The following is a 20,569-nucleotide window of genomic DNA, read 5'->3' on the forward strand; positions in this document are numbered from 1 at the left end:
TGGTAGCACTGTAGTACTGGTAGTATACTGGCTACCAGTACACTAGCCAGTGTACTTTACTGAGACAGCTAGATCCCCAGAGGGAAGTATAAAAGAGATCATCCATAAATTAGTTTCAATTTGTTTTTCAGGCAATGGTGAACATAATTAGTAGTGGACATAGAATGACCATTTTTTGCTGATTATTCACAGGATTAGTTCTCTTTCCCTATAGTGGGAGCCAAGAAGTAGAATAAAAAGAACTGAAACTCTTGAGATGCTTGGGCGGCTCAGCGGTTGAGCATCTGCTTTCGGCTCAGGGTGTGACTCTCTCCTGGAGTCTCGGGATTTAGTCCCACATTGGGCTCCCTGCATGGAGCCTGCTTCTTCCTCTGCCTATGTCTCTGCCTCTGTCTCTCATGAATAAATAAAATCTTTAAAAAAACAAAAAGAACTGAAATTCCTGAAAGAGAGAGTGAATGAGGTAAAAAAAAAAAAAGTAATCTTTGAAAGCAGTTCCTAACAATTGATATAGTGTCTCAATAAATGTTACTTTTATTTTCCCCCTGAAATCTAGCCTTGGCTTTTATACAAATTAGTTGCATATATGGCACATATGGCACATTTATAAACATTTGTAGGGCCCTAGTTTAGGTATCTGAGAGATGGGATAATATTAAACCAACTTTACCTAAAGCCTGCTCCTGATCTCAGCCCTATCTTAAATTCTGCAGAAAAGCCTGGCATAATTTCCTCTTGATTTAGGGAAATCAGCCTAATATACATTTTCACTGCTCCATCTACTACAGTATCATATACCTTTCTTTTATTATCACACAGTTATTACAGTGTTTTATATTCATTTATGTATTTACTTGATTAACTTCTATGTCCTCACTAAATCATAGGTCTATTATGAGAGACCTATAATACCTTCCTTGCTCATTCCCTAGCAGAGGTTTCAGAACTCTCTTCTAGTAGTAATCCCAAGGAATACGCATTCAGATTTTTTTTTAAAAAAGAAACTATTATTCTATGATTCTCAAGGATCTTCAATATTATTCATTGATATGTTCTTTCATTTTTATATTTATTCATTTTGAAGCCACTTCCATTTTATGACCATGTGTTGTGCTAGGTCCTGGTGAGACAGGCATGGATTGGCGGGAAGGGTCATGACCTCATAGTGCAGAGTCAAGAACAGGAAACAGCACACCTCCATACACACTTATTCTAGTTTTTAAAAAGGTGTTAAGGGATGCCTGGGTGGCTCAGTTGTTTAAGCATCTACCTCTTGGTTTCAGCTCAGGTCAGAATCTCACAGTGATGGGATTGAGCCCCAAGTCGGGCTCCGTGTTCAGTCCAGAGTTTGTTTCAAGTTCTTCTCTCCCTCTCTCTCCTGCTTTCTCTCTCTCTCTCTCAAATAAAATCTAAGCAAAAAAAAAAAAAAAAAAAAAAAAAAAGTGTTGAAAGACAAGCATAGAGTGTTGTGAGCATCTAAAATTAACATATTTGACTTTGGAAGTGATCTCAGTAGGCTTTAAAGGTTTAGGAAGTGGCATTTAAGCTTATACTTGAAGGATGAATGCATAGGTGAAAAGATATTAAATAGATTGCTCACACATGTACACACACATGCTGTCCACAAGGCAGTGTATAGTTATTAATACACATTTAATAACAACTATAGTTACAAAAAAAAACCAGAATATCCAGAAGTGGCCTAAACTTAGACTTGTGCCATGATTTGTTTCAGACCAGGACAGAGTTAAAGTCTGAATGTTATCATAGTAATGAATTTAAAGGGAATCCAGGTTAAGTTGATCTGTCTGTCTCTCCATATATATATACACACATGCACACATTTGCCACATTTACCTTAATTCAGCCATGAAGTCTAATGTGCTGTGAATATTTTTTTCAGATAGTTTTGAATTTTACTGAATTCATGTTCAGGTATTGTTTTTCCCTCCCTATTTTACAGCCCTTATTGTATTAGGACTGATCATCTACATTGTTTTCTTTCTGGATTTTAATAAGGGATAATTTAAGACATAAGTATTCTTTCTCCCCTTTAGTTTATTAGCAAGGATAATTAAAGTAAATGGGGCATAATAAAGAATATTAACTTTCAAGCAAGAGTTACTAAAATGAAAAAAAAAATTAACTGTACTTTGGACTTGTAGAAAAGAAGGCCAGCCTAAATTGCAAACTATTTTAGATGTATATATTTTAGTCATTTTATCTATATTCAATAACAAAAATTGGATGTCAGGACTATATGTTGGAAATTGCTTTAGGAAACAGATAATGACTTATAAGTAGACAGATTGGTAAAATAATTACTTTGAAATACTAAAGAGTGCTTAAGAAGCTATCCAAATAACAGACTATTTAAATCTAGTAATCTATCTACAATTCTTTTACTATTGATGCTTTACATGGAGAAATTTTTCTTCATAATTAGTAAAAAGGCCAGAGTCAGTAAGACATTTATTTAATCATCTGAAATTATCAAGTAATGAGGTTTTTCTCTTTGTATTTTTATCTTTATGTTATAAATCTTTGCTATTCCTCTAGAAGTATCACCATCTCTAGTATGTTCAAAAATAAAAATGAGCAATTTTAATGCATGCACAACTTCCATTAAATCTAATAATAAAAAAAACAATGGTTAGCAAGTTTTTTGTTTTGTTTAACTCTGCTTCAAACATGGAGATTATTTAATTACAAAAACAGTCAGATGATTTCTTTTTTCCTTTGAAACAAGTGGTGAGTCATTGAATGGGAAATGCAATTTTACACTTATTTTAAGGGAGCCTTTTGTGAGTTTTAAAAACAAACCTTGGGGAAAGGAAGAAACCCTTGGGTGCTGAGCTGTCAATCCAGAGATAATAACACATGCTTTTGGAATACTGCTGGCTCAGAGATGTTATAATATGTCAGAAGTAGACACTCCCACTCATTCTGATAGTTTTATTGCTTCTGGCGTGTTATGATTAGAGATGTGTGTGGCTTTAAAACTGAAAAGATTGAATTGCTTAACACGCTATGTATTGGAAAGCCTGGGCCAAATGGAAGCTTAATCAGCATTTTTCTTCCTTCTAAATGTAAATGGTATGATGCAGTGTCCTGTAAATGATGCTGTTTATCATATACTGTCAGATGATGCTGCTGAAAGATGCATTTCCATTTGTTTCCTTACTTGAGTTTGATTTGTAAAATCAGATTTAAACAGTGGATGAAATCGAATCTAAATTTCAAGGACAGACAACCTAATAATATTTAGCATAACTGGGACTAAGTCTAGAAATAATTGTTCCAACTCCAGCTTTTAGGATTTGAAAGAACGTGTCTTTATTTTTACTTTTAAAATAATTAACCAACGTGTAATGAATTTTGTGGTAATTATAGTCATTAGCAATGGAAACTTAATCTCAGCCCAAGTATTCATATGCACACTACAATTCGTATACTGAGCTACAAAAAAGACTTTTTTTAACACATCTATAGCACCAAAAACAATTTTTAAAAAAGATTATTTATTTATTTATTTATTTATTTATTTATTTATTTATTTATTTATTCATGAGAGACACAGAGGCAGAGACATAGGCAGAAGGGAAGCCCAATGTGGGCAGGATTTGATCCCAGGACCCTGGGATCCCAACCTGAGCTGAAGGCAGATGCTCAACTGCTGAACCACAGCAGTGGAGATGGCAGCTATTGAAAAAAAAAAAGTGGGTATAATTAACTGGGCAAGATCTTGGAGGGAAGGCTAGAAACAATAAAGTCCAATGAAAAACTTATCAGGAATGGAAAGAAGGAAAAATTACCTTTTCCTTGACAAAAGCAAGCATTAGGTATAGATTACTGTCATTATAATCTAAAATTCATAGAAACATTACTGAGAGAGAAACAAATTACTTTCTTTTAAAATGCTCATAGGCTGCTGAAATTCTTTTCTAGCTACATAATTAAACTACGTTTATAACAATGGACATAGGCTATGGCTATGCTGAGACCTTATATATGTTCTTCCAAATATAGTGATAATTTGTGACTGCAAGAGGAATCCATATAAACAGAGATTTCATTAGCTGCTAATGAGAATTTATGTCCACACATCCCATGTGACTTCTAAGTATATGACAACATTAATACAAATGGGAGTGTGGGGAAAATTTACAGTATGTTGATATCATTTTAGATCATCCAATGTAGCAATAACAGAGCTAGGAAGCTGAATCTGGCACTTAGGTATTTAATGAAAATCTTTTGCTTCAAGAAAATTTGGGAAAAACTCTCCCAAATATTACATGTTTTCAAGTGACTGCCTTGGAAAATGGTTAGACATAGCTATAAGAACACAAACCTTGTAATATTATGAAAACAAAACTAAATTCACATGAATGCCAGAATTTCAACATCAGAATAGTCTGTGTAAACATTAGCCACTTTATTAATGGCTTCTGTACAGATGTATTGCCCCTATTTTTCCTTATTTTGCTTTTGTTTTACTTTATTGCATGCATTTTGTTGCCTAAGCTCATTTTAGAAACCAGTCAAATATATAAATAATGTGTTAATATCAGAGTTTTGCATTCAATTTATGAATGCACAATGATTCACTATTCATTCTAATGAAAATAAAGATTTGGATTTTTCCAAGAATATGAATAATGCTGCTAAGAATATTTTCTCCATACATCATGCATGTGTACATATACTTAATTTGGTATACATGATATCCACATCACTAGAGATTTCTACACTGCTTTCAGAAGTCACCTACATAGTATGAGTATCCCTAATATTCCCAGGTCAAGCATTATGGTCAGGAAGGTCCTTTGACACAGAAAATTGGGCATTCTTCCCACCAAAACAAAAATTTTCTTTCTCCAATACCTCAGAACATATTGAGCAATAATGTCCTAAAAGGTCAAACTTTTCAAATCTCTATCACTGAATTCCTTCTTCAGGTTAGAGTAATAAAACTAGTCAGTGCTAGCGAGAAATGCCAACTGGAAACCAGTAAGTCTACTACCCTTGGAAGAGTGATACCTGTTCAAACAGAATAAATTGCCTGAGGAGCATAAGGAAACAGGAGAAACCATCCAAGAACTGCACCGAGCAGATACTGTGCACCCTGTCCATAGTGCTTGTAACAACCTGGTATAGTCAGTAAAAAAGCCAAATCGCTCATGGAGATGACTGTGGGCTACTGATAACTGAACAAGGTAGTGCCTCCTGTTGGTATTGCCACCATCTTAGATTCCTTGGCCACGGTCCTAGGAGTGTACTATGCCATAGTAGACTTAGCAACAACAACAACAACAAACATTTTCAGTATACTTCTGGTCACTGAGTCGTAAGATCAGTTTGCCTGCAAGTGGAATGGGCAATAATGGATCTTTCAAGTGCTTCCCCAAGTTCCACAGTCCCATAATGTATCATGGGATGGTAGCCTGAGATCTGTTCTCTTTCCCCACATCAATAAAATGTGGGCCCTTTACACTGACCATATAATGTTGACATGTAAAAACTTGTCTCTGCTGCAGGACGCTATGAAGACTTTGCTGGAACATCTGGGAGTGAGAGGATGAGTGAACTCAGAAAATTCAAGGTCCAGACATCGCCAAATTTTTTGAAGTCATATGGTAAGGTAAAGCATGCATTGCACCAGAGACTATTATCAACAAGGTGCAGGCTTATCCAACCCCGAAGAATGTGAAAGAGGTGGAAGCTTTTGTAGGAATTTGGAGGTTTTGGAAGACTTTTATTCCCCACCTGGCATAGTGCCTCTATCCCTTGTACCACGTGGTAAAGAAGAGACTATAGAGGATCAGAACAACGAGCTGCCTTTGAGAAGGCAAAAATACTAGTGAAGCAGATTATTAAAGCTCCGGGCATCACCCAAGCAGGGCTACCACTTGCATTAGATGTATCTGTGATCCTAGAAGGTATGGGTTGCGCACTGTGGCAGAGACAATAGAAGGAGAGCGTACCCTTAGGATTTTGGTCCCAACTCCAGAAGGGGGCAAGAACTCAATATACCCCCTTGGAACAACAGCTCCTCACAATATGGAGCCTCTCAAAAAGGAACAGCATATCATGGTAAGAACTTATCTTGCTAGTAAAGGGGTCTATTGAGAATATATTCCATTGATCTACCTCTGCCAGGGCTCAAAACTCCCACTTTGACTAAATGGCAAACCTATTTGCAGCTGAGAAGTTCCTTGTCCACCAATCATTGGTAGAAATGTAGACACTAGCAGGCCCTGGAGAATATGTAGATTCTCCAAATGTCCCCACTCCTATTCCTGTGGTGGCCTTTGTGGCCTGTAGAGAAGGAATGGGGAAAATTCCTGCTAATGCCTGGTATACCAATGGGCCTAGTCAGGGCAGCCAGCCCACTTGACTATAGTCCCTATTCAGCCCAACACTGAAACCTTTGGATGAAAACAGCCGGTGGGCTGTACTCAAGAGCAGTTTGGCTGGTGAGCAGTCATAATAAGCCCTGGCTGTTAACCCTTTGCATGGATAGGCTGTTCTAAATACTTTGCACTAAACAGGCTGTTTCCATCCCTATGGTTTGGAAAATGGGAAGCTGAGTTGTGAATGATCATGAGTAAGCCCTTTAGGGGTCAGGATATGTAGAAAAATAGTTGAGTTCACTTGAAAGACCCTGAAGTTGTCCTCACTGTCTTCCATATCCTGGCTCATAAAGTACCAACACTCCCTGGAAATCAGGAAGCTGATACCCTAGGTCAGACACCAGTCCTAGCAACTGCCCTTTCAGTAGATACAGCAGATTGGGTGCATAGAAGGAGTGACCAGTATAGTGCCTGATAGGGATGGCATATTGTCAAGGATGCCAGATTGTCCTTAAAACGTAGTGACTTGGTTAATGCTGTAAAAGCATGACTTGTGTATTCTAAACAATGCCCAAGGTAGGACTGCCAAAGGAGTCTGAGGCCATCCACGAGGAGGGATTGGCAAATTGATTGTATTAGCACTCACCTTCCTTCTGAGTATGCCTTGGTTTGTATGGATACGTATCTGACCTAACCCAAACTTCCCCTGTTGCCACACAAACCAGGCTACCACTATTAGGGGATTAGAGGAGCTGAGTACCAAATACAGATAGCCTTGTTGAATAGACAGTGGTGGGGATCACATTTCAAAGGTTATGATATGCAAGAGTGGGCAAAAGAACATGACATTGGATGGAGGTGCCATCTCCTCTATGATACACAAGCAGGAAGATTTGTAGAAAGGAAGAATGAAATATCAAAGCATCAGATAAGTAAATCAAATATTACTTGGGTTGGCCAAATATTAATTTATGATATCTTAATGTCATATCCTCTTTATTAGATCACAAAGGACACAAATGAAGAATATTCTGAATGATTTGACCGCAGCCTATGGGAGTTAATAATAAATCAGTGGTTTGGGTCATGAGGCTTTTGGTGGGAAAAAATATTGGTACTTAATTTGGGGATCGATATCTTAATCTGTATTTTCTCTTGCATGTGCTTATGTCATTGCTGTGGTATTTGCCTACAGTGTAGCTAGATGGTTGCCAAATGAACTACCTACCTACATGCTAACAAGCAAACCTGCTGACCACTCCGTAGGATGCCAAAGGTGAGGGCACATGTAAGCTTGTAGAGCTGGTCAGGAAGGTGGTCAAGAGGATGTGACAGCTGGTTGATCCTCTAGGGGGACCCAGTAATCAAAGGCTCTTTATTCCCTCCCGTGTTTTAGGAATGTATGTTTTGCCCTCTTCCTACATTAGAAAATACTTCAAGTAGCAGACTTGAGACTCGAGTACTGTGGTATTGAGGGTTGTATGGACTCTGTGCCTGAACCCTGATTAAGGCCTCTAAGCTCTTAAGGTTCTGGCAGGCAGGTACGGAGTGCTACTTACTCCTCTTTGCCACCACCCAGGACAAGCCTGGTTTGTAAATTCTTTGTTGATGCAAAATGAACAAATCTTTTAAAAAATTTTAAAGTTCTAGAAAGGAAAGGATTTTGTTTGAGCCCAAGTTAGAACAGCTGACTGGGATAGATCTTCAAGAAGAAAGTGCTCCAGAAAAGGAACATTTGGTGCGGGGTAATATATGTTTTTTACAAACCATCATGCCCGAGGACATTCCAGAAAGTTGATCTTATGTTTTTATATTATGTTTTTAGTGTAAGCAAGGCTTATGACTTTTATGAGAACCAGGGCAGTTTCCTTGTCTTATCATGTGTTCCGGATTCCTTTTTTGGGGGGGTCACCTGGGTAGCACAGTCTGCTAAGCAGCTGATTCTTGGTTTCTGCTCAGGTCACGATTTCATGGGGCCCGAGATGGAGCCCTACATGGCAGTCTGGGCCAGGAGTCCGCCCCTCTCCTCCTGTTGTGTCCTCCCACCAACCGCCCCCTTTCCTCCTTCCCCCCAACCCCCCCCCACTTTCACCCCCTTCCTCCCACCCTCCCCAAACAAATTAAAAAAAAAAATTTTTTTAAGAATGCTCCTTTTTGGTTAATTATTCTTAACAAGGCAGCTGTCCAGTGTGTGCCCAGGGCAGATGTAGAGCCCACCTTGATAAACATTAAAGTGTAGCTTCCTTAGGATCCCAGAAGCAGGGCCCACAAACATTAAAAGTCGGAAATTTCCTCTTGCTTATTCAAAGTGCCACCTACCAATCTGGAACGGTCTACCCCTTCAGTGTCTCCTTGCCCTCTCGTACAGAGGGGCCAGTTTTGAACTCACTCCGGGGGAAATACCGGAGCTGCAAGCCAACAGACTCCAGGGGACCAAAGCTGTGCAGCACCGCACCCTTTACTGCGTGGTTCTGCCCTCCTGCTCTAATGCTTAGACACCCTCTAGTCTTGCTTCCAGAATCTTTGCCAGCCTAAGGCGGTCTCCACGAAGACCGCAGCATTCAATGGCTGCTTTGTCAACCTGCAACATTTGGGGCCATCCCAGGTGTGAACCGAAAACCCTTCCCTCATTCCAGCCCCAGAAACAACCGCCGCACGACCCCCAGCAGCTGCCCGCCCAGCAAGCGAGTCAGGAAGAACCGTTGCGCGGCGCGGGTGGGCTCCAGAGCCACGCGGGACGTCTCGCGAGAGGTCGCCCAGCGGGAAGTGAGGCCACTTCCGGCTTCTCCCCGCCGCGCCTCTCTCTGAAGACTCTGAGGAGCGGCAGGTGGCGGCGTTCCCCGGGTTCCCACCTAATGGTCTCCGGTGCAAATTGCCTGTTCGCTGAAACTCGAAGGTAAGCCGTGCATGCCCATCCGGAGTTTCAGTTAATATTTTCGTTCACGCTGTTGTTTAAAGGAAGCGTCTGTGCCGCGAGGGTTAATCGCAGCAGGCCTGGAATTAGTCGGAGCTGTGTTGCTGAGGCGAGGTATGTACCAAGACGGTATGGACTCCAGACAAGGCCTGACTTGCGCTGATTAATAGTGTCGCTTTTCAACCGCGGGGCCAAGGTGAGTTTCTTCTGGTTTGCGCAGGCTTGTGAAAATTATTTGATGGACAGCGGGGTGGTGGTTTACGCCTGGCTTGGGTGACCCTCCCCCACCCCGACTCTGCCGGAAGGGCCGGTTACCTCACAGTTCCGTGCGTACGTAGGCCCCTAGTCCGAGGCACTCTGCACCTGTCTCGGGGGGTGATATGTCCACCTGCCCTGCAGGTGGAGGAGGGTAAGAGCTAGCTCGTGGCTGCTGTCTGTGCTGTGAGCCAACCTGGAGATGCAGTTCCTACTTCAGGGCTGCTGCCATTTTGTATTCTTTTCTCGCAATAACCAGTAGATTCTTAAGCTTTGTAATTGCATGTCCTGTGAGAGTGGTTTGAAACTTGTCTGACTGCCACAATGAGTGAAGCCAAGAAAAGCGAAGAAAACAAGCCAAACAAAACAAAAAACAGAAGAAACAGGGAATGTAAGGGGGAGAAGAAGACGAGAAGGCAAGAAACCCATAACTCATATCTTCAAGAAGATAAGAGAAGGTGGGTTTACTGTGTCCAAAAGAATAGACTTGGAGGCTAGGAAGTTTAGAAGATAAAGCAGGGAAAATCTGAAAAGCAGGAAAAAAAGGCAAAAACATGAAAAAGAATGGAGAAAAGATGTCCAGATGTTTAAATATTTTCTAACAGAAGTTCTAGGATATTAGAGAAAAATGAAGTGGCAGAAAATTAAATAATTCATAAGAGTCCCAAGGAAGGAAAAAGCAGTCACCAAGCACCAGCCCAAGGAGTCAAAAGTCTCAGCTAAGGTATACTTTATCATGCAATATTGTAACACCAGAAATAGAAATAAGAAAAGATTTCAGAGAGAAAAAAACCTACTAAAGTACAGGATTCTGTGATTATAGAATTCCAGCAATACAGAGAAAAATCAGATTATTTCTGGAGGACTTTTTAAAAAAATCCTTTACAAAGAGCGATTTAAAACTTACAAATTTAGAAAATCACAAAAATTTCAGAATATATTTATATTTGTACATTATGGTCATAAGTATATGCCCTCAAACATGTATCAATTTTTTTTTTTCATTATAAGGAGCAGGTGTCATTTAGTTGCACGCGTGTGTGTGTGTGTTTGTGTGTGTCGGTGTACAGGAATGCATACGTTTGTGGAATACTTCAGAAATTTTCATGTCATCCTTGTGCAGGGGGCATGCTAAACCTCTCTGTATCATTCCGATTTTAGGATGTGTGCCACTGAAGTGAGTACTACTTTTAATATGCATAGTAATAGCTAAAAAATGGCCATATATATATATATATTTTTTAATGTTACAAATAATGGCCACATATTCTTCAGTAGTAGAGACAACAAAGTTTCTAAATCACTAACTATCCTGTGCTGGACCTGAAGACACTAGAAAGTAAAATGTTGATATATTGACAATTATTTAAGTGTTAGATGTTCTAGAAAGTATTAAATGTTTTCATTTTTAATGATAGTGGAAATGTACCAATTTGAAACACATGATAGTGACTGAATATTGTTCTTGATAATCATGGGTTTCTGTATAACAGTGAAAATCACTGAAGAACAGTCTTCAAGAGAAGGGGAACTTAAAAAAAGATATTATTGTATCATTTGATTCATTCCTATGTTATGGTCTAGGTATCAGCAAACCAGAAAATTTAGCTTGCACATTTCCAAAAGATATTTTCTAAAGGCATTACTAATATTCTGTTTTTTATTACTTCTCCAAGAAAGTCATCTCTTTCTTCTTCCCCTCTTTTACATTGAATATGTATCTTGATAGCAGGAAATAAAGAAGATAAATATGTTTTCTTGACATCAAAATGAGATTTTCATAAACAATGTGTTTCTATGGCTGTCGTGCTTTTGTGCGTGCCTATGTATGTGTTAACTTCATCAGGTTTTAATCCTTAACTGTACTATCAGAGATTACTGAGCACAGGCTTTCTATTTATAATCTCATAGAAGTGATTTTTGAAAGAGGAATAATCTTTGTTGTGTTATTTACTGCATGCAATACAGCTCAATAAATAAATTGCACGCAGATACAGTTTATTGTATGGAGAATCTGTACAGAGCAAAGATGACTTGCACTTGCCTGTTCAGCACTAATCCCTCATGCTTTTTGTATTTGTGCCAAAGTACTTTTGGTAATATTAATTGAGAGGAGCCATGTGGTGTTTTAAATAGGGTCATGGGAATTTGTCGCATTATACAACTGGGTAACTATACAAAACATCCATCGGTACTGACCACACCATCAAATATTGCATCGTGGCATCAACCCAAGACATTACATTTATCTAATCATTGACTTTACATTTACCTCAATCTATTTCACGACAAGAAATGAAATGCTTGCTGCAAAATTACATTTCCAGCAATTTCTGATAAAGGAAGGAGATGAACTTTGAATGGAGCAATTGTTTTCTAAATGGATTTTTAAGACATGGTGTATTGGGTCTTGAGTTCATTGATTTGTATTGGACCAAGAGACAGGTTGAAAGGGGACATCTCTCCAGTAGAGAGAGTTGGAAGGAGATTGCTTGTTCCCTGAATCAAAGGTCTCAAGCCAAACTGAAAAACCTGCTCACAGAGCAAATTTCTTTTGATTCTTTAAAATAAAATTTCAAAATCCTATAAGCACGAGGACATCTTATATCTTTTAGGACATTTTAAAGAGAAAAACACATTAGTTCAGTACATGGTTCAAAGGAGTGGAAATGGGATATAGGACCTTTCACCCCGGGTTACCATTTGATGAATGCCACCCAGCTTTAAAGTGATCATAATTCTTTTTATTGTGTTGCACTATAGTAGTTTAAGGAATAGTCATAAGGTTTTCATCAAAGTGGGAACACTTGGATCCCTACATTCCCAATTAAAAGGATTTCTGAACCTCAAAAAAAAAAAAAAAAAAAGCCAGCTAGTTGTTTGTGAGGATACATTTACTTATAATAAACCACGAGGATAAAAGGATAAGTTTTCCCTAGCTAAGTTAGATAAGTATCTAATTTTTATTATGAAGTAGGCAGACATAAAGTCTTTAATTGCCTTAGCCCCAGCTAAAATAACTACAGATACTTTTTTCATTCACTAAATCAAATCTAGTTTTTCAAACGCCACTGCACTATTTGCTTTAGTGTTACCCTGTGGAAATAAATTAAATTAATACAAAAGCTTAATCTGTTTCTTATTACCATTAACTTTTTTTCCTCATCCTTTCAGAAGATAAAAGGTAAATAATAATATACAAATAATATTTTTCCCTGTTCATGATTTTAGAAGTTCTGTTTCTCCACCACTAAGGCAAATGAGTTTGCTTTTGTTTTTAATAAATGCTTCCCATTAGAATTTAATTTAAAAACACATAACACATCCATACTAATTAATGAGTGACATGGAAATCCCAAGCTATTTCAACGAGATACTGAGAGGTTCTTGTGTAGCCAATGGTCAGTTTTACCCCAACCTTGCTTTCAAACTGTTGCTGAGTTCAGGGGATGGTTATGTCCCAAGAATTTCCCATCAAGGGATTTTGCCTTTAAAAAGCATCTGATGGGACTATTCAGGGATTCAGTAGATGCATTCTATTTAAAGAATCAGGTCAAGCACCATTGTGGCCCAGAGAGTTGAATGTTTAAAAAAAAAAAAAAAAAAAAAAAAAAAAAAAGTGCCTAAAAAACAACAACAATGAAAACATCGCAATGTTCTCCTTGTGAGTAAATGCAGGGTTATTAAATGATTTTGAATTCATGATGCTCTGGTTCAAAAAGTGGTTTTTTTCCTCTACATGGTTCTCCCTCCAAAATATAGATAAAGTAGCTAGCTTTAAATTGGAAAGTGCAGGGGCACCTAGGTGGCTCAGTGGGTTAGGCATCGGACTCTTGGTTTCAACTCAGGTCACGATCTCAGGATCCTGTGATTGAATCCTGCCCTAAGCTCCCTACTCAGTGGGGAGTCTGCTTGAGATTCTCTCTCTCCCTCTCCACCTGCCTCTTCCCACGCCATGTTCTCTCTCTCAAATAAAATCTTTGAAATGGAAAATGAATTGTTATTGGCCATTTCAGATTTATAAATAATCCACTCAAAGGCTTATAAATGGATGGTATAAAATCCAATGATTTCAAAGTGAACCTGAGAAGTGGTATTTTAATCGAAACAGGTGAGATGATAGAGTGAAAATGTGTCCAACTTTCTCACTTCTTTGGGGTTCAATATTCAGAACTGTTCTTTCTCTTTTTCTTTCTTTCTTCCATCCTTCTCTCTTCTTTCTCTCGTTCTTTCATGCTCTATTATACTTTTGACTTTTCCATTATTGCTTCATTTTTTGGAGAAGACTAGATGGCATATATCCTAATGGCTGTTAAAATTGAATTTAAGCATACTTACAAACAGATTGATGTCAATAAATTATATTCCTGAAGTGCTTAAGCACATAACAAATCAGTACTGAACAAATTTTAGTTGATGGTGTTGAAAATCATGTTTAATGGTGGAGTTATAAGTTCAGAGCTGAAATTTTAAAGCTCATACCCTAATTGAAAATGGTGATTTCAATGTGCAGTTCATAATTTTATATTCTTGCATCAAATCTGCATCCCCACAACTATGAAAAAACAAATTTTTAATGGATTATCAGGGATTACATTTCACAATACAGTTATCAAAAATGATAACTAATAATAGATCATATTTATGCATTATGCTTCAATTTCTCCAGTTTTGCCTGAGATTGTACAGAATATGGAAAAAAATATTTTTGTATGTTAGCTACAAATAAATACATGGAAATACTTATTTTTAGCATGTTCCATATATGGAGTCACTTTTGTAGTTGTTTTTGTTTAGAATTTTGTTTTCATTTTATATTAGTTTAGCTCTTAACTGTGGTCACTTTGTCCTTAAGTTATCTATGATATTTTTTTTTAATATTTTATTTATTTATTCGTGAGAGACATAGGCAGAGGGAGAAGCAGGCTCCATGCAGGGAGCCCGATGTGGGACTCGATCCTGGGTCTCCAGGATCACGCCCTGGGCTGAAGGGCAGGTGCTAAACCTCTGAGCCACCCAGGTGTCCCTATCTATGATATTAATTCAAATCTACATTCTACAGTGTTCAGAAATTTAATGATAATATATACCCACCCACCTCTGCTTCAGGATTAGGGTATACACATTTATGGCTTACATCATCATACCTGTCTCTAACTCAAAGCTTCTCCTTCAACAAATTAATAAATTTCATGGATTAAATCCATATCCTACCCATACTTTCCATTCCACACACACTTGGATGTAAAGTTGTCCATTCATGAAACCACACCCAATTTCATGAGGTATTTGTGTGTGCTGAATAATTTACTGAACAATTAAGAAATTGTAACAATCAACATTGCTCAGTCTATTTTAGACTGAGTTACTGAACACTACATCTGAAACTAATAGCCTACTATATGTTGGCTAATTGAATTAAAAAAGAAAGACTGGGGATCCCTGGGTGGTGCAGCGGTTTGGCGCCTGCCTTTGGCCCAGGGCGCGATCCTGGAGATCCAGGATCGAATCCCATGTTGGGCTCCCTGCATGGAGCCTGCTTCTCCCTCTGCCTGTGTGTCTGCGCCTCTCTCTCTCTCTCTCTCTCTCTCTCTGTGACTATCATGAATAAATAAATAAAATCTTTAAAAAAATGCCTATAAAAAATAAAAATAAAAAAGACTGATAGCATTCATTTTTCTTAAAGAGTTTTTTTTTTCTGCTCTTAAGTCTTCACTAGTGCATAATTCACTTGTTTTGTCTGCTCAAGTACTGTATGTTTTTATAATGCTTTTTGATTGTTTTTCCTTCCTTTCATCCCTTTTCATTTTGGAGAAATCATTATAGAAGCAAACAAAAAGGTTCTATACATTTCTAATACAAAGGAATTTAATCCTCCCTTAATTTTTCCCCTCTTTATCTAGACTCTGCCAGCAGCTCTTTTTCCATCAGATGTTTCTAAACAAGGACAGCTAATCCTCAAGACAAATTCTTGTTCTGTTTTTCAATGTTGTAAGTATTTACATGGTTAAAATGTGAGTTATTATTTGCTTCTTTCTGTGATAATATGCCTATTTTATAAAAGCCTACTTATAATAACAAATATATTAGAAACAGTACAGTTCATTTAACATTAATAGGTGGAATTTGCTGCCATATACAATCCAGTTTTTCAAGATCATATCTTCCCCTAAGAATATGAGAGCCTAGTAACCACTGAACAATTTGTCATTGATTGGTCCCTAGCCAAGTAACATATAGTTAATTGTCATCTTGGAATCAGTTTTCTTTCAACTGTAAATATATGACAATACTACCAATGGAATCTTAGTTAAATTCACACATTACGATGGCAGTGTCTTCAGTGGGTACCTTTTTGTTTAATTCAGCAATGTGTGCATTTCCTGCTATGTGCCAATCATAACATAAGATCCTGAGATTATAATACTTTATACAAAAGACACAGAGCCCTCCCTCATGAAGCTCATTAATAGACAAGGTAGATCTATCTCAAAGCCATATTTTTTTTGGCAGTTCAGCTTCCAGTGTCCTAAAAATCAATAATTCCACGGCAGGTGCTTCAGTTTGAAATCTTAATATATCCTCTGAATATTTCCTAGCACCAATTGAATATAAATAATAATAATACTGTGAAATATACCACTGGCATCAATGCATTAACTGTATGATGAACTCCCCAGAAGACCATCCGAAAAAAATATTCATGAATTAAATCTAGGTTTTATTAAACTTACAGTAAGAGAGAGCACCATCTTGGCATAGTTTAAGTAGTGTCTTAGGGAATTCGAGAAGATACAGGATTTTAAAGCATGGGCTAAATCATTACATGGTGACTCTTCTAAGTCTGGAAACTGGTATTAGAGTTTTGTGATATAATGGCTTTGGATTAGAGAGCAAGTAATGTTGAGCAAGTTTTGAAAAGTTAGTCTTTATGAGTAAGATAGTTTAGTTGCTTCATAGTTTCCTGAGAGTATGTATTTCATGAAGCAAGTAGCTAAGTTATTTTTGCTTATTCTGAGAATGTATGAAGGAAAGGAGCATATACCAAATATCAACATTTTGTAATACAGGAATCAGAAGTTGTTTCAATGTTTAGCTCACTTAAAATGTTTAGCTCTAAAAATTAAAAAAATAATATATTAGAGTGTTCTTAGGACATCTTTTTTTAGAAACAATGAGACAGATTTGTGAAACTTTGAATTTTGTTAGGAGTTTACTTTTGTTGACTCCTTTCTGTTACATACTGTAGTGACGTAGGGCCTAAAGTCAACATCATTTCCTTTCAGTTGGAAAAGATATATGTACATGTATTTAATTATATATATACATGCATATGTAATGTTACATAGTATAAAATAAATTTATGTATTATATGTTATATATATTGAATTTTTCTTGTTTTTTACTTTGAAGGGGGAAGGTCTTTCCACAGTAGTGCACCACATTGCCTCATTATTATCAAGTTTTCTTTATGGTTAATCTTATCTGCTTCATCTGTGGAAGGTCATTTCTTTTAAAAACCAAAACAAAAAGCCCTCATTCCTGAAAATCCTTTCAAAATGTCCTTACAATTTACTATAGGTGCCACCTAAAACTTTGGCAAGCTATTTGGTGGTCAAATCCAGCCCGACCCAAAACCTTACCTCATAATTTGCTACATTCCTTACTATTCCACTGGGTACTTTAACCACATTGAATTCTCCATTAATAAATATATTTTTACCTGTTTTTTTTTTTTTTTTTTTTTTTTCCCCCTCTCATGAAGTGCCCGTCTTTTCTCTGTGTGTTCCCTAATGTTTTGTTATCCTTCAAGACTCATTACAAGGATTTCATTCTTAGGGAAAATTTCTCTAATGGCTTAAGGCAAAAATAATTATTCCTAATCAAATTGTGCATTATAAACATAGTTTCCTAAGAAAAGTACTCTCATTAGACTTATTAATGACAATGAGGTACATTTATGTTAGTAATACAAATAATAGCAAAAAAATGTTTTTAAAAGATTATTTATTCATCACAGATAAGACAAGGAAAGGAAATTAAAAGAGATGGTCTTACAGAAACCAAAGGATGAAGGCTGCATTGGGATAGGTAAAAATAAAAGACAAACAAACCTGTCCACAAATTGTCAAAAAAATGCAGGATAGAGAAGTACAATGACAGCAAATTAAGCATAAAGAGAAGTTTGAGGTAATGACAAGTTTATCAAAGTGGCTTAATTGTAAAGGTGGAGATAAAAATCAGATTTGAGGGCACTGTGGTGTGTTTGAGAAGAACAGTAGCAAATCACACTCAAAAGGTTGGGTGTGATAGAGACAGGAAGAAGGACCCATAGTCAGGTTTAGAGCTGTTTTGTTTTGCAGGATGGAAAAACAACAAAGATGATAGGTTTGTAACTCAGGAGAGAAAAAATAATAGTTGTGTGGAATTCCAAGAAGAAGTAAGATGAGGTAATAACTAGGTAAAACAGGAGTAGTGGTATTACTCTTGAACTGGAAAAACAACATTGGATCCAGAGAAGAAAAGAAAAAGGGAGGAAAATGGCTGCAGATGTAAATAAGTACTTGAGTAAAGATCAATAAATATGTGAAGATATATGCAAGGCAATTTACTGAGAAGAAGGGTGTGCTGGCTGGGTAGGAGACTTTAAGGAAGTCTGGAATAGCAATGGAGGATAATAGGAGTTGTTGATCAAGGATAACTAAAAATATTAATAAATTGTTTTCAGAATTCTGCTCTTTGGAAATTGGGAATGTGTAATGGCGACAATGTGTACCTTTATGTAGTTTTTATCATAAGCTCTTGAACATTAATTGAAACCATGTTTTAGGGGCGCCTGGGTGACTCAGTTAGTTGGGCTCACTACTCTTGGTTTCGGCTCAGGCCATGATATCCGGGTCATGGGATTGAGCCCTGGCTCAGGCTCCACCCTCAACAAGAAGTGGGCTTGAGATTCTCTTCCTCTGCCTCCCCCCCCCAACTTGTATGCACATGTACATATTCTCTCTCTCTAAAATAAATATTTTAAAAAGCATGTTTTAGAATGGGGACTTTTTGAGGATTTTTTTGTTTTGTTTGTATGTGAGGCAGAACATCATAGAGGAAAGGAATTAGGATGCTGGTGAGAGATATTCAGCCTTGGGGCTCAATTTGGGAATGTGAGCCAGCTTATCAGTTGCAACAAACAACCCTAAAATGTTAGTGGATAATAGCAACAGTCTTATGACTTGCTGACAGATGTACAGGTCAGCCGTGGTTTGTTTGGCTCTGTTAATCTCCGAACGCAGCATTTGTCACGTCTACTGACATCTCATTGACCAAAGCAAGCCATATTATACGGTCAAGCAGAATTAAGATACTATACACATTATATAGAGAGGCTTGGTAAATCTAAGATACATAATACTGTTTTTTTTTTTTGTTTTTTTTTTGTTTTTTTTGTATTTACCAAGTTTTTATTCCGTAAAATTCAAGGCAAATCAAAAATTTATCCTGCACCAAAAGAATTTATAAGCTAGGACTTGGAGATACATATAAATAATCACAATATAAAATAAAAACTGCACGAGGATAGTAAAGTAGTAAAAGAAATAGAGATATGCCATAAGAGGAAGGAGTAAAAAGGAATCAGATGGGAAGACATGGAGGGGAGGTGGGGCATGGTCAAAGAAGGTCAAGGGAGGCCAGAAAAAGGAAGAGGATCTCACCTTGTAGAGCAACACAGTGCAAAAACATGGACACACTTGTAGAAAAAATGGTAATCCAAATTGTGGATGAAAAGTTACCACACTCTTCATGGGAAGAAAAATAGAACGTATTACATCTAAGAGCAGAGATGTAAAGCTTAGTGGTAATTTATAGGTTAAAATAAAAAGGTGGAAAGAGACTGAAGGCTAAAATGAAAGAGTAATGAGTTTAATGAAAAGAAGGCATGGAGGCAGCTTAGATGTTTATTTTAGATGGAGCTAATTAAAGCTTCTGAGGTAGACCACTAACCAGCAGTGGGAAGGTCTAGAATGTCCTCCTGAGAGAATACAGCTGTGGAGTAATAGGATGGTGGTATTTTTAAGTGGTGGCATTATTAGAGTTGTGGAGGGCAAGTAATTGTGCAACTAGAATTTAGGGTTGTCAACCACATTAATGTTGAAAATGCCAAACTTAATAACCAGAGCAATGGGGGAAAAGAAGTCAGTGAAATTCCTGATTACGCCTCTTGGAGGAGTAGTCTAGCAATAAATGAACATTAAATATGGGGTGGGAAGAAGACTTGTTTGCACTCTGAAAGTCTCCACTCTACCCTAACAACAAGCTGAAAGCTAAAGAGACTGAAGAGTCAATAACTTTTTTTTTTGATGCATAAGAGAAGACATGGCAAGCATCTCAAGGTTGGAGAGACAGATGAGCAGATATAGGAAGTTTACTTACTCTAGCAGATACTCATGAGCAGAAATTGCTACAGGAACTAGTGCCAGGAACCAGTGCTTGGGTAAAAAAAACTTGAATGTAATGGATGAATTGCTGGAAGTTAAGTGTGGACAAATCTGAGAATTAAAAAAGTCCATGGGAATCCAGTGGTGGAGAGGCCCCGAAAATATTGTCAGGTTTACCTCTAGGAGCTCAAGGAGATTCCTATAATAAATATCAGAGAAAAACCCCTTCATGTTTCCTACTTTGAGGGGTGGGAGAGGGAGAAACAATTTTGAAATCTGTCAGAGCACTCTGCTTTCTTCAGTAAGGCCTACACTCAGGGGAAGTTAACCAGAGTCTAACAAGATGGGAAAGTATCAGAGACTAACTGGCTTGGGAAGGGAAAGAACTCCAGCACACTCTAGCCATCCTGTCACAGCTTAAGGAGGGAAAAAAAAAAAAGTAAGTACCTGTGAAGTGGCACAGGCTCACTGAAAAACTGAGATCTACTCATGGGACTGTAGAATGCTTCACCTCTCCAGACACCTCACTGCCATATTGCTAAAAGCCTATTTATAGCAATTCCTTTTACTCAGCCATATCTGACTATCAAGAAAAAAAAAATTACAAAGCATAC

At 37.5% G+C, this 20,569-nt stretch overlaps 2 protein-coding genes and 1 non-coding gene across 40 annotated transcripts in view; 1 reads left to right on the forward strand and 2 right to left on the reverse strand.

Moving 5' to 3' along the window:
• Positions 1–9,080, reverse strand: part of LOC144320381 (small ribosomal subunit protein eS4, X isoform-like) — a 33,939-nt gene extending 24,859 nt beyond the window's left edge. For 2 of the 12 annotated variants that reach the window (XM_077908833.1, XM_077908838.1), the window contains exon 1: positions 8,676–9,080. Coding sequence is in view for 1 of the 12 variants with exons in the window: in XM_077908826.1 (XP_077764952.1) it covers positions 5,044–5,096 (53 nt within the window). In the remaining 11 variants the exon portion in view is untranslated. Of the gene's footprint in view, positions 1–1,270; positions 1,410–5,043; positions 5,431–8,268; positions 8,290–8,573 lie in introns of those variants that run through there. The other 10 variants (XM_077908837.1, XM_077908835.1, XM_077908827.1 and 7 more) reach the window with 8 other exon arrangements.
• LOC144320383 (uncharacterized) overlaps positions 5,541–20,569 on the forward strand; it is a 232,843-nt gene continuing 217,814 nt past the window's right edge. For 8 of the 27 annotated variants that reach the window (XM_077908854.1, XM_077908857.1, XM_077908849.1 and 5 more), the window contains exons 1-2: positions 8,601–9,252; positions 15,429–15,516. In XM_077908854.1, coding sequence (XP_077764980.1) covers positions 8,921–9,252; positions 15,429–15,480 — 384 coding nt within the window. In that variant the 5' untranslated portion in view covers positions 8,601–8,920 and the 3' untranslated portion in view covers positions 15,481–15,516. Of the gene's footprint in view, positions 6,097–6,789; positions 6,933–7,551; positions 7,633–8,528; positions 9,253–15,428; positions 15,517–20,569 lie in introns of those variants that run through there. The other 19 variants (XM_077908842.1, XM_077908843.1, XM_077908847.1 and 16 more) reach the window with 9 other exon arrangements.
• Positions 10,604–10,710, reverse strand: LOC144321373 (U6 spliceosomal RNA). Its single transcript, XR_013387041.1, has one exon. It is a non-coding gene; the product is annotated as a U6 spliceosomal RNA (small nuclear RNA).

The sequence above is a fragment of the Canis aureus genome, chromosome 9 (genome assembly GCF_053574225.1).
Source record: "Canis aureus isolate CA01 chromosome 9, VMU_Caureus_v.1.0, whole genome shotgun sequence".
Classification (NCBI taxonomy): domain Eukaryota; kingdom Metazoa; phylum Chordata; class Mammalia; order Carnivora; family Canidae; genus Canis; species Canis aureus.